The sequence below is a fragment of the Camarhynchus parvulus genome, chromosome 10 (genome assembly GCF_901933205.1).
Source record: "Camarhynchus parvulus chromosome 10, STF_HiC, whole genome shotgun sequence".
NCBI lineage: Eukaryota > Metazoa > Chordata > Aves > Passeriformes > Thraupidae > Camarhynchus > Camarhynchus parvulus.
This window is the reverse complement of record NC_044580.1, coordinates 13,784,051-13,797,783: the sequence shown is the minus strand read 5'-3', so window position 1 is coordinate 13,797,783 and position 13,733 is coordinate 13,784,051. Positions and strand designations below refer to the sequence as shown.

General features: G+C 40.4%; 1 protein-coding gene across 11 annotated transcripts in view; it reads left to right on the top strand.

Annotated features, from left to right (window-relative positions):
* Positions 1–13,733, top strand: part of AKAP13 (A-kinase anchoring protein 13) — a 208,580-nt gene that overhangs the window by 170,444 nt on the left and 24,403 nt on the right. For all 11 annotated transcript variants that reach the window (XM_030955278.1, XM_030955270.1, XM_030955272.1 and 8 more), the window contains 4 exons: positions 3,352–3,394; positions 5,385–5,490; positions 10,231–10,402; positions 13,534–13,601. In XM_030955278.1, coding sequence (XP_030811138.1) covers positions 3,352–3,394; positions 5,385–5,490; positions 10,231–10,402; positions 13,534–13,601 — 389 coding nt within the window. The remainder of the gene's footprint in view (positions 1–3,351; positions 3,395–5,384; positions 5,491–10,230; positions 10,403–13,533; positions 13,602–13,733) is intronic.

Below are 13,733 nucleotides of genomic sequence, written 5' to 3'. Positions count from 1 at the left end.
GTGCATTGCTCAGTGAAAGAGAAGTAGAGGACAGAAGCCCTGATTATTAAATTCTGAAAATTCTTCACAGCAACTTCACAGTTCCCTGACTATACAAAAAGCATAAATTGCAGTCAAAGACCTTAAATCCTCAAGGTGTTCATATCTAGGTCCTGATATTGTTATCAAATTAGTTCAGTGGTAAACAGGTGAGGGTTCTCTGGCAGCTTTTTTTTTCTCCTGCAAACTCCATTGCTAAAAGCAGCCCAACTAAGGCAGAAGATTGAATTAAAGTAATTTAGACTCCTCTTGTTTTTTATAAAAACCAAAGATTATTCAAAATGCTTCCTATTTCTTAAGCATGTTTTATTAGACTGTTGAAATAAACCAGACACATTCCTTGTGTCCTTACTGGGATGGGGGAAATTGCTTCCCAGTCCAATAGATTTTGATTGCTTCCTGGATTTATAACAATCTCCATACCATCCACGTTGTACATATCTAAATTCTCCTCCTTTCCATTCCTGGTCTTCACTGTAGGTTTGTCCTTTTCTTCAGCAAAGTCCTGTGCCCAGGTGTGATATTACCACTTCCATATTTAAGCTCCTTTCTTATTTCTCTGTCCTTTTCTTCTGCTTTTAACAAAACTCACAATTCATGGTCCTCACAAAGTGAACTGCAAAGACACAGCTCTGCATTCATGTGGTGCCCCACAGTAAAAAATATCTTTAGGTAAACTTTCTGGTGGAGTTTGTTTGTTTGGTGAGTTTTGTTTTTTAAGCATTTGGGTTATTTTTTTTTTCTTTTAAGCATCTAATACTTTATATTCATGGTAGGGTATGACAGTTTTAGAGGATGTTTGTAGTAGCCAGTATTTTTCTTCTCTCCCTCAACACTGCTCCTGTTAACAATAGTCATTTAAGATAATGTCAGATATTGTCTGAAACAATGGTGTTGTTTTCTTTACATATTTGAGGATACTGTGGTGACTTTATAAAGGTTGATTTAGCCACAGCTCTTTCTGAGACTGCTTTGGCAATGGGCATTTCTCATGGAATAATCTCAGACCAGTTTGTTTTTTCACATCTTTAGGGTTCATTTCTCATACCATTTTCAACCTTTCCATTCTTGCTTTTCCTTTAGAAAATGGAGAATTAGTTGAAGTTTGTCTCGTGATATATTTAAGGCATGGATTTCAGATGGCTGGACAATTACTATGAAGCCTTTGGATTTCTTGAGCCACAAGAGTTTAATTATTGACAGCATTAAGGCATTGCAAGCTGGTTTCAACATCCTAGTCCAGTCACTGCTTTCTGCAGAATGGATCTTGATTAATTATTTCAGGTCCAGCTACAATTTGAATTAATTTTTGTGGGTGGTGCTTAAAAGGTGTTCAGATAAATACAGCAAATTTTGGCTGCTAGCCCAGGTTCATTGGGCATAGACAGGAGTTCTGGCTTTTGAAACAAAAACTTAATTTTTTTGTGGGTTCTGAAATTCAGATTTTAGTTTTATTTCTGGTCATGACACGGAACAAAAACATTATGAAAATAAGCTTTCCTTCCGCTGTTCTACTTCAGAAACAAATCAGAAGGTGAGGAGATGTGTCTTTTTCTATGCTTATCTTCCTGGGGTTTACAGCTTGCAGCAGTGTTGATCGTGTGATGTTATATTGTAATCTAAAATATGAAATCATAAAACAGACCTTAATTCTTCACTGGATCCTACCAGCACCGAGAATATCCCATTTTTAAGATGAAACAACTATTGAAGTAAAAGATAAATGATACATAACTGTAGTTCTCATGCATTGTATTTTCTCAAGGTAGTGAAAAGCAGTCACAGATATCAAATTATTGCAGCTCTTCGTTCAGTGTTTGTTCACATTTCTGATGTTAACTGCAAAGAAACAAAAAGGTTTGGGAAATACTTAAATCCAGTCAAACTGATGAATCTTCTAGGAAAAAAAAGGAAAGAGTAAGGAGGTCTAACCCAGATTAAAAGCAAGCTAGAAGTGAAATGAGAACCAGAGTTACTGGAGCTTTAACCAAGGATTTGGGAGCCTGTAAATTACTTATGTGATCCTAGTAGGCACTTAGGTTTTATATTATAGTTTTATATTATAAAAATATAATATCACTATTGGAAGTTGAATAGTAGACTTCATTTTATACATATTACAGTTTTACTAACTTTGGTGTATTTGGGATAAATCATTGATGAGGTGAAAGATTTTTCAAGGGAAATATTAACAGAGCTCTCCAAGCAGGGTTTAGGTAACAGGGTATGCCTGTATTTTAGTTTTTCTCAATATGAAGAAATTATATTTCTGTCTCAGACTCTGTTGGCAGTTGAATCAGTGGTTAGAAAATCCGTATTTAAAGCCTAGTATTACATGCACAGTTTTTCCTAATGCTCTTACTGCTTTTGGATAAAAGGCCATCTTGGCTGCTAATGGAAAGTAGCTCTTCTGCATTCACCCTTAGCATTAAGAGAATTTGAGCCAAAATACTGTTTTTCTTGCAGTATGTATGCAGAAGCATAGTAAGGTGACAGTCATGCTTCTTCTTGAACTTCAGATAGGGCTGCAAACAGTGCTTGTATGGTATTTTTGAGTCCTGGCAAGCCCAGTTATTTCAGAGAGAGCCCTCTGTCCTGGATCATTTCATCCTGGTTTTTCAGTGTTCTTCAGTGGTTCTGGTAAATGGTGTCAGCTCCCAGATGTGCTCCAAATGCATTGTGCAAGCAGGTTTCTTGGGTAGAGAGAGAGTTGGTGCCTCTGGCAGGGCTTCAGCTTCGTGTTGAAATTCAGCCTTTCCTCAAGCAGTGTTTCGTGACGAAGCCCCAGGCTGGTAACGTTTCGTGGAAAACAGAATAAGGCTTCCCTTGTTTCCCTTACTCTTTATGAAGTGCCTCAGGATTTTGATGGGAAAATGAACTGCAGTTTTATCAAGGAGAAAAGTTTCATACATGAAACCCGGATGTGCTGTACAATAGATCCTTTCTAGTGGAGTATAAATAAAAGCATTGTGTCAGAATGATTCTCATTTATACCTATTGTCATTGAATTGGCAGTTTTGTTTCAGCCACCCTGATTTACCATCAAGTTTAACAGTTGCATGGTCTTTACTTAATAGCTGAAGAGTGATAAAAATACTAAACAGGCTTTCACCTCAGCCTCTAATTTGAGAGCAGCTAAGGATACAGGGAACAAGCTTTATCCTGAGCACGTGAAACCTGTTCTAAACACCCACTTCCAGAAAACATTTCCCTTTCCTCTTGAACCATCCCAATATGCAAACCATGTTTTTGGAATCAGTGGGCTAAGGTTGCAGTCTAACCTGTCCCCCCCTCCCCTCCCATCTTTTGCAGGTACGCAGTCGTTGGGTGGCTCCATGGGCTCCTCAGTGCAGAGGTACAGTATTGCAGTATATACAGTGCAGTATTGCAGTATTTACAGTGCAGCATTGTGGTATGTACAGTACAGCATTGCAGTATATAAAGTGCAGTATTGCCATATATACAGTGCAGTGTTGCAGTATTTACTGTGCAGTATTACGGTATGTACAGTGCAGCATTGCAGTATATACAGTGCAGTATTGCAGTATGTACAGTGCAGTATTGCAGTATATAAAGTGCAGTATTGCCATATATACAGTGCAGTGTTGCAGTATTTACAGTGCAGCATTGCAGTATGTACAGTGCAGCATTGCAGTATATAAAGTGCAGTATTGCAGTATATAAATTGCAGTATTGCCATATATACAGTGCAGTGTTGCAGTATTTACTGTGCAGTATTGCGGTATGTACAGTGCAGCATTGCAGTATGTACAGTACAGCATTGCAGTATATAAAGTGCAGTATTGCAGTATATAAAGTGCAGTATTGCCATATATACAGTGCAGTGTGCAGTATATTGCAGTATTATTACAGTGCAGCATTGCAGTATATACAGTGCAGTATTCCAGTATGTACAGTGCAGTATTGCAGTATATACAGTGCAGCTTGCAGTATGTACAGTGCAGCATTGCAGTATATACAGTGCAGCATTGCAGTATGTACAGTACAGCATTGCAGTATGTACAGTGCAGCATTGCAGTATATACAGTGCAGTATTGCAGTATATACAGTGCAGTATTACAGTATTTACAGTGCAGCATTGCAGTATGTACAGTGCAGTATTGCAGTATTTACAGTGCAGTATTTACAGTACAGTACTGCAGTATATACAGTACAGTATTGCAATATATACAGTGCAGTATTGCAGTATCCTGGAGACACCCTGCCTCTGCGGGGGCCACTCCTGCACTGGGCTCTGCCCTGGGCACCCCAAAGCCTTCCTGGTACCAGGGCACTTCAGCTGAAAGCAGAAGTTGTGAAAATCAGTCTCTAGAGGCTGAAAAATGTGTTAGATCACAGACTATGAAAGTCTAAGTCTCATCTCTTTACAAAGCTGCTTATTCATAGCTAATAACATCAGATTATGCATTAAAAATTTGTTGGTTGTGCATTATTGCAGGGTATTGGTTTACCCTGAGTTTATGTTACACTAAAATAGTTCTTTCTGCCCGTGGCTAATTCTCTCTGTCTCTCTATAACAAAGGCCAAAATGATCTTGTTTTTGTATGTTCCTTTCCATTCTTGCAAGTTGCACAAAGGAGATAATCTTGGTGGTGGCTTTCAAGGTGCTTTCCTGGAGGAAGGATGTTTGTGGCACTGGGTGTCTGGTCTCTGTGCCACTGACAGCTTGGCTTTATTTTGTGACTGGGAGGCTCTTCACCTCTGTTCTCTGCTGTCTTCTCCTCCTTGACTTAATTAGTATTTGTGTTCTGCTTTTGGTTTGTGTTGTACTTAATATTGACAGACTATGTCCTTTAATGCAATAATATTTTCCTTATTCTTCTATCAGAGCTGAATAAGTCATAAGCTTGTGCATGCAAAGGCTGGCAAAAATTATCTGCGATCCTAAAAATTCCTAAATTAATATACATAACCATTGTGGTTTATTACTTAATATTGGTATTCTCATTTCTCAGGGGAGGCTTTGCAGACAATGTGGTTTCTGTTAAAGACATTCACTGCCTTTTCAGAGTTCATTAGATGCCTTTCTCTGGAAGGAAATGGTTCTTTACAGCATTAATGATTCCTGGTTATTTGACAAGGGAGCAGCAGAGGGTGCTATGGCATGGCCTGCTTCAAAACAGATATGAGGAATCCTTGAAATTTATCTCAAAATGAGTGGATTGGCATTTTGTCTTTACTTTTCCTTCTCTGGTAAAGCACCATGAAGCACCTAGACTGTATTGGCTAATAAATGCATTTGTCCTTTAAAAATAATCTCTCCATAGATGCTTTGGGAAGGACAAAAAAAAACCAAAACCACTTTTATCTTTTTTTTATTTTAGCGTATCTGAAGAGAGCAGCAGTGTCTCTGCTGGTAAAGGTGTAACAAAAGTCAGCCGCACCTTCAGCTACCTCAGGAATAAAATGTCCAGCAGCAAGAAGAGCAAAGTAAGTGCTTCTTGTGATTTGTGGAATGCCCATAGGCAGCACAGAGGAGTTCTGTGTTTAAGTCTTTGCCTGAATTTTTTTTTTTTTTTTTTTTTTCCTTCCTTCCTTCCTTCCTTCCTTCCTTCCTTCCTTCTTTTGTGTTTTTAAAGGGCAGGAGTGTCTGTGGGGTGATAGGAACTGGCTCCATGAGAAATCTTAGCACCCCAAAACTGAGCCCAAGGACAACTCTGTGAGGCTCAGTGAGGCCAAGTGCTGGGTCCTAGGTCTGGGTTACAGTGACAACGCTGGGTCAACAGTTGGACTGGATGATCTTAAAGGTTTCTTCCAGCCTTTATGAGTCTGTGTTTTCAGTCATTTCCCCAGAGAGAATAAATTTTGCCCTGGCACGTTTTAGGACTTTGTAGTGATTAATGAGTCTAATTTTTACAGAACCTGAGAACCTTTAATAAAACAAGGACAGGAGCTGTAAGAAGGGACTGGCTGCCGAAGGCTGTTTTGTCTTCTCATAATTTTTTAACTTTTGCCACAAAGTTCCTGTGCACTGCAGGAGAAGTTGCCCAAACAATGATTTTAGTGACGGCCAATATTTATATGTTTCCCTTTTTTCCATCCTTGAAACCCTGAAATTTAATTTGCTGAAAGTTAAGCCCTGCTCAACAGCTGAGTTTCCTGGGAACAGTATTGATTACAGAAATAATTACATTAATGGTAAATCATTCACACAGATGGGCTGTTGTTGCTTTAGATTGTCCCTTGAAGTTTAATATATATTTGGAGATTTTCTTGGCTTGGTTTGGATATTTTGCTTGAATCTCCCCTCAATTCATCTGTCTGACAGAAGCTCAGAGCACTTTACTGTCTCGTTAGGTGATGTGTGGTTAATGTGTTGGCAAATACTGTTGGAAGGTCCTTGAGAGGTGTGATGACACACAGATTCTTGTTATGGATCTGTCTTTCAAGATAGCCACAAGTGGCTCAGAGCTGCTTCTGGGCAGGTTTAGGACAGTGCTCTTCCCTGCTGCAAAGTGCAGTATTGAAAAAGTAAGTCTGTTTACATAGAAACCTCTGTGCAAACACCAGTAAGAAGTCCAGGAGCATTTTGCACAGACTGTGAGTGGGAATGGAAGCTCATTAATTAGTTCTTGCACTTAATGTGAGTAATCTCTAAAACAGGAACTGGAGAGAGAGGTAAGAGATCTGCTTGGGACAGAAGATATAACTGCAGTGCTTTTAGATACTTGCTTAGTGCAGTTTGATTTCACTAACTTCATGATTGTGTCTGAAAATGTTGATTAAGAGTTGCTCCAAAATGCCAACCATGCACTACAAAAATTGCAGCTCATAGCAACTCTCATACTTTTACTAAATAAAAGCCAAAATATCATTCAAGTTACAATTTCTTGTCTGCTCATGGTGGAATGTTTGCATTATGTACATTTTTAAGGCTCCACCAGTACATTTAAATAATTTGACCAAAAAATTCGTTGGAACACTGATTTCTCAGAAGCATTATAAATGAGAAAAACCTGTAAGAGTTAAAAACAGAAGCAACAAAAGAAGCCTTGAAAGGAGAAGTTTGAAACAGGAAGTTGGTTTCTGGGCTGTCAGGAGGGAGGGAGGCTTCAATGTCTTTCCAGCTTGGTTTTACTTATCTCCTGACCTTCAGAGATGCAGTTCTCTCAGATGAAATTAAGTAAAATAAAGCACATCTGAGCCTTTTGGAAAATATAGAGAGTTACGTAAAAAAAAAAGATAAAAATAAAGGGGTGTTTAGAGCACTAACTGGAGGGGATACTGATAGAAGTTGGCATGAATTTACTCTTGCCTGGCATGTTATTTTGGATTATCAGTGAATCTCTTGCCTTTAGCAGAGTGCCCCGATTCACATTTGCAAAGTCTTAAACATGCTCTATCTTTGTCAGTTCAGGAAAAAACCCTCTTTTTTTCATTTTGGTCAAGACTTTCTGAGAAATTACAATTAGCATGAGTAATTTCTCTTTGTGGTTGCCTTGCACAGTAATAAGGTAGTGCTGTGCCAGCAGCAGCATTTCAGGGTGCATGGTAGGAGTTGCAAGTGTTTGAAAGGATTAGGAGACAGGGAATGTACGTGACCTGCAGAGCAGGAGGAGCTCAAACACGCAAAACCTCTCTGTCTGGGCAACTTCTGCAGCACTTTGTTTGCTGAAGTACTACATAGCAACACTGAGATATGTGAAAATTCACTTTTTCTGTAGCCCAAACATCACAGTGTTTGATTTACTCCCCTCTACCTTTAAAAAAGGTGGTCTTATATTGACTTGTAAAACATTAATCACATCCTTTTCTGCCTGTATGGGTTTGGTTTTTAGTTTTGTATTTTTTTAGCAGTGGAGGCTATGGTAGGGCAAGATGAAAGCAAAACAGCTAAAATCATCTTTAAGGAAGTCAGCAATCGTCCTGCCCCTCCCCCTTTTTGCTCAACTCCTCCGTGCTGTGCCTCCTGTCCCCGGCCCTGCCGCAGCCTCCGGCATCGCCATGGGCTAGTGGGGAGCAGCTCCTGGTGGGGAGCAGCTCTCCTGCCCAGGGGAAGGATGTCCATAAAATGGAATAGATTCTCAGAAGTACCTCAGATAACCGTGAAGCTGGTGGGACTGAAGCACTGGGAGGTAAGAGCTGCGTGGTTCCTGGGGAGTGGGATCCTCCGTACCTGCCGCGGTGGCTGCTCTGGCTCATCACTTCAGCCACAAAGCTGGGCTCCATATCTCACTGGCAGCTCCAACAGCACAAATATAGTCTTGTTCCTACAGTCCTTCTTTAAATAAAGTTCCGGTAACTGCCACAGGAAAAAAGAAAAAGCTGAAAAAAATCTCATTGTGAGACCTTGTCCTTAAGGGGAGTGGCTGGCACACAACTCCCTTGTGTGGAGTTTGCTGTTTCCTTTTTGAAAGTGGTGCACCGATTTCCTGTTTTTCCTGGGGCCGTTCATCTTTATATGAAATTAAAATTAGACTTCAGAATTGCTGGGTGAACTCCAGGTAGGTTTAAAGTATAGGATGCAAAATCTCCTTTCAGCATGAGAATCGCAAGATTTGGCGTGAGCTTAGAGTGATCTTTTCTCCTGGAGCTTCACAAGGCTTGGAAGTAGAGCAAAACTCCAGGCATCAGCTTGGTACCATCAGCCCAGACCTAAACTGCAGGGTTTTAGTTCCTGAATCCTCCCAGGCTGGATATGGTTAAAGGTGATCAGGTCAGTGGGTGGAAAATGGGGCTGTGGAGGTTCCTGTGGGGTGGTGTGAGCCAAGCTGATGGCTCAGAGGAGGCGGAGATGTGACGCAATGCAGACTTCTTTTCTGGCAGCTTTTCTGCTTCAGACAGGATTATTCCATATGGTAATACTCCTAGTTTTGCTTATTTGCAGAACAAAACAGCATTTGGGGCCAGTAAATAGACTTTCTGTTTGACACTTTGCAGGGAGAGACTCCGGCACTGGCATTTTGCCTGGGATGTGTTGGGAGAGGAGTCCTTAGGCTGAGTTCCTCATGGTGTGAGTGTGTCATCCAGGGCTCAACAGTTTCCCTGCAGTGGCTGCAGAGCTCCATCCCTCTTTAAGCCACTTCATGGCAGTTGCTCATGTGGGCAGCTCTGCAGCTCCCTGATATTCAGGCTGGGACAGTAACAAATAACAAAAGGCAAAGATAACAAAATAAATAACAAAATGCAAAGATAAGCTGACAGAAGCCTTTACCAGTTTCTGGTAAAGATTCTCCTTCAGATGCCAGGAAATCTGCAGCAACAGTCAAAAGTACAGACCTGGAGTTGAATCATAACATAAACATTTTGTAGGTTGGTACATAGAAAGACAAGGAGTTGTTGTAATTCAAATTCAGAGTTTTTCTGTGGAGTTTCCTTTAAAATTTGTTTGGAAGAATTCCAAATCCATGAAAGGCTGCAGGGAAAAATGTTTCAGATTTTCAGTATTTAGTATTTTCTATCTAAGGTGGAGACAGAAAAGAAGCAAAAACTCTGCTATAAGTTGGAGAAACTGTCTGTGCTTGTCATCTTTTCAAAGCTGAGTAGCCTAGAGGTTGAGTCGTGGCCTGTGGAAGATGAGAGGCTCTTTTATGGTGTTGCTGTTGTTCCCCAGCCTTTGTTTGGTGCCATAGGTTGAGAGTTTGTAAAAGATCCATTTTACCAAAAAGCTTCACATAGTTACTTGGGGTTTCATGTAACTGTTGAGAAAGTTGCTAGTTGGAAGGAAAACAGAGGTGGAAATATTTTGGCAGTAAGGCTGTAGAGGCACTGAGGAAGAGCTTGTGTTCTCCATTAGAAATGCAGTTGAAAATCACGAGCCCTATGGTTTGGCCTTAAAAATGAGCTGTGATGAAAGTCTGATACACACTGCATGTGGTATTTGTATTTAACACAATTTATTTAAAGTGCTGAAGAGGCTGATGAGAGCCCAGAAGAAGAAAAGAGGTAAAATCATTAAGCCAAGCAAGTATAAAACAAAAGTAGAAGGAAATAAGTGCCTTCAGAACAGACTCGGTGTCATCTGCAGTGGTGAGACACCAGTGTGAGTCAGTAGTATGCAAATCCACTTCCACAGGGGTTTTTTGAAGGGAGAGCTGTGCAGACACATGGCCATTGTTCAGGTGCTCCTCGATCGATACCCTCGCCGTGCCAAAGGCAAACACTGAGCAATCTGTAACTGGGGAGAGACCTCTGCCAGTGACGAGGCTTTGGGTCACTCTGTCTCGGCAGGAAAAAGAGAAAGATAAAGAGAAGACTAAAGAGAAGGACAAAGATTCCAAGGAGAAGGAAAAAGATAAGAAGCTGTTGAATGGACATCTCTTCACTGCAACCTCCGTTGTAGCCCAAGCAACCTGTTACCACTGTATGAAGCCTTTCAATAAGGATTCGTACTACTGTGCAAGTAAGTCAGGGGGGCTCCCCCCCTTCCTTCTATTTTTCATTGAATCTGGCATGGAAAATGCAAACCTTAGATTTTATTTTCCTTTTGCTTGAGGATGTGAGGTGGGAGGGAGGCTTTGGAGATAGTGATTCACGGAGCAATGTGTTGCCTTGCGGAAACTGGACTGAAATGAGTCGTGGCTGCATGGAGCTGTCCTGAAAAACCTCCTTCCTAAGGCTGAGCTCAGCCATCACAGCAGGCCATGGGATTTTCTACCCATTGTTGAGCTCTATCAGTCAGGAGAACTTTGGTTATTTCAGCTGCACGTAGTGGCTTGGAGCTGAGGTGCTTTGATAAGATGGACAAAGGACGGGGACAGCTGGCTTGGATCATGGCTTTTATGTGCAATGGGGGAAAAAAAAAGTTCCACTCATCTGTGGTGTATTGCTTTAGTTCTCTGAAATACTCCTTTGGTGAGCCCACAGTGGGGGGAACCACATGGTACAAAAAGGAAATGCTGACCCTCTGCTCCCTTTGAACAAGAAATTGCATCACAGGTCAAATGACAGATACCTGTGTGCATGTGAAGGACGTGCAGCACAGGACAGGCAGGGTGGGAACCTCACTGAGGGTTTCTCAGAGATTGGGGATTTTGTTCTCATTTCTTATCAGACGGTTTTTCCTGCCTGCAGCTCGATAAGGTCAGTGGTGTTTGTGTGGTCAAGACCAGAATGCTGCTTGGTTCAGGCAGCAACCCAAAGCTATAGAACATGCAGACAAAACCCATTTTTTTCCCCACTATAGCTCAGTGGAAAAGGCTTTCCTCTCCTCAGTATTAGTAATTTTTTACTCTACTAGCTTAGAAATGAGTCAAAGCAAGTGCGGGAACTGCTCCCAGGCTGGAACCTTCCGTTGCTGCTGGTGGATGTGAGCAGGGGAAGGAGCAGCCAGCTGAATCCCAAATGGCACTTCTGAGTTTCCTGGAAGAGATTTCAGCAGAGTTGTTTGTCTGAGACACGCTCTGTGTCAGCCTGATGGGAAATGTAAAACATCAACAATTGCAAACCCTCAAATGCATCCTCTCCCTTTCCCCACTTGACTTTCTTAACAGCTTCTGAAGCCACGTAGAACATCAAATATATCCCAGTTTAATGCTCCACATGTTAATGAGATAAAATAACCCAACAATGTCGTATGTTTTAACACAGATGTTCTTTCTTGTTTTCAAGGCACGATGCAAAATTGTTGCATGTTTTCTGCATTGGCCAGGAAATTAATGTCCTAAAAAAGTTGGTGAAGGCCTATGTTGAGAGCTTACACCAGCAAGTGATTCTTTCTCTCATTGCATCTAAAAATCAGCCTCAGATGCTTTGGAAATGATGGATAAGCAGCAGCAGAGGTTCTGATACTCCTGTGCTGATGTAGGCTGGTGCTACCACCACTGCTCTGTCTCACCTATGGATGAGTTTTAATGCTTTTTAAAGCACTGGATATTTTAAATTAATGTCTCAGCTTTTCAGTTATGCACCCCCAGCTTCCTGAAACATCTACTCAATGCTGAAAGATTGTACATGCTCTGAAACAAATGGGCAAGCAAAAGACCCTGATTTTTAGTAGCATTCTGCCTTGTCTTTTTTACTTTTTTTTTGATCAGTGATGCAGAAAATAAGGTTTTGGGGGTTGTAGTTATTAATACTAGTGACACACAGGAGTTAGAGGAACTTCTTTCTTGCTGAAGAGTTGAATTGGAGGAATGAAGTCCCTACAACCAGATTTTTTAACATGAAAAATCCTTTTTTTTTTTTTGCCAAATGGTACACACTAAAGAGCTGTCTTCAGGCTTTCAAGGCTTGAGTGTGAATTTCATTATTCTGAATTGTCTCACTGCCTCTGTTCATGCACCAGAGGAGCAGGTTCTGTTCCTCTTTCTTGTTTGGTTGTCAAGTTTACAGCACTTTTGGGTTTTTGCAACAGTTTTCAGGTTGCTTTGTTCTGTCTTCTCATGCACAGGAAATTGTGAGACATTGTCAGAATAGCAGCACCCAATGACCTTACCCTCATCTCTGTCCAAATATCAGAATTACTGGCTTTTATTGAGTCATCCCAAATGTTAGAGATTCTAGAAGTGTGAGCATATTTTGTCATTCTGGACATAGAATTTTTTCATTTTTTTCTCCTTCAAGAAATAATTCAGAACTTCACACTTATTTGTAAAATACAGTTCATTATCTGTGTTAGTGTTGTCATGAATAGGTGGAAATATTTTTTTCTAAGCTACTGAATCTCATCTTGAGCTGTGATCTTTCATCTGCCAAAAGAGTTAAAGCCTGAAACCCATTTCTCAATTCTTATTGGAAAAAAAAAAAAAAAAAGGGAGTTTTAATCATCTTTGAAAATTTGATTCCCAGAAATCTGCTGGCAGAAGTCATGGGCAGACTCAGGGTATTCAAAAAAAAAAAAACCAAAGAACCAAGCCACTCAGCTTTTGCTCTGGCATATATGCAGCAAATTTAAAGCAGGATGGTCTTTGCATTGGTGAATGTGATGCTTTTGGACCAAAACTTCAGTTTCCAGCAGGAAGTCCCAACCTCAAGGATTCCTGACAGATGCTGCTCTTGTTACCTTTTCTGGTAACCCTGCAGTACAGCAGCACTTGGGTTCTGTGCTATAGATCTTATCCATGGTGTCTGAGCTTATGTAAATTAATTTCTCCATCCTCTTCCTGTCTTTTTGATCTCATAGTCCTTGTCTTGATGAGAACAGTATTTGTCTTTTCAGAGAAATACTGGCCCTACAATTGGCTTCTGTTTCTGTCTCCTACTTCTGCTTTCCACCTTACTTTCAGAGGGATAATGCCATCAGGAGGTTTTTTTCCTTTTTTTTCTTTAATCTAAGACCCCTGACAATTCAACCTTGCATTGATTTTTAAATAGAACTTCCTGTTAAATTCTCTGAGGAAATGTTATTAACAAAAGGCTAATTTTCCTGGAAAGCAGCCTCTCTCTCAGCTAGTCATGCAAACCACAGTGATGCCTGAAAGTTACAATTCTCAGTTGTGTAAGTTAACAGTTCAGATTACAAACAGCAAAAACTGGCCTGTTTTCTGTGGAGTTTTGTTTAATTAATTGGTTTTGGGGTTTTTTTTTTGACAGACTGTAATGCAATTGTTCACAAAGGCTGTAAGGAGAATTTTGCTTCTTGTGCAAAGGTCAAAATGAAGGTAAGGGATTTCACCTACTCTACTAAATATATATATATATATATTTATATATATATAAAACACTTTCTGACATGTCACAAAGCTTCCAGTTTGTTGTAAAGAACTTCAGCCCATGCTGAAGCTTTCATATAA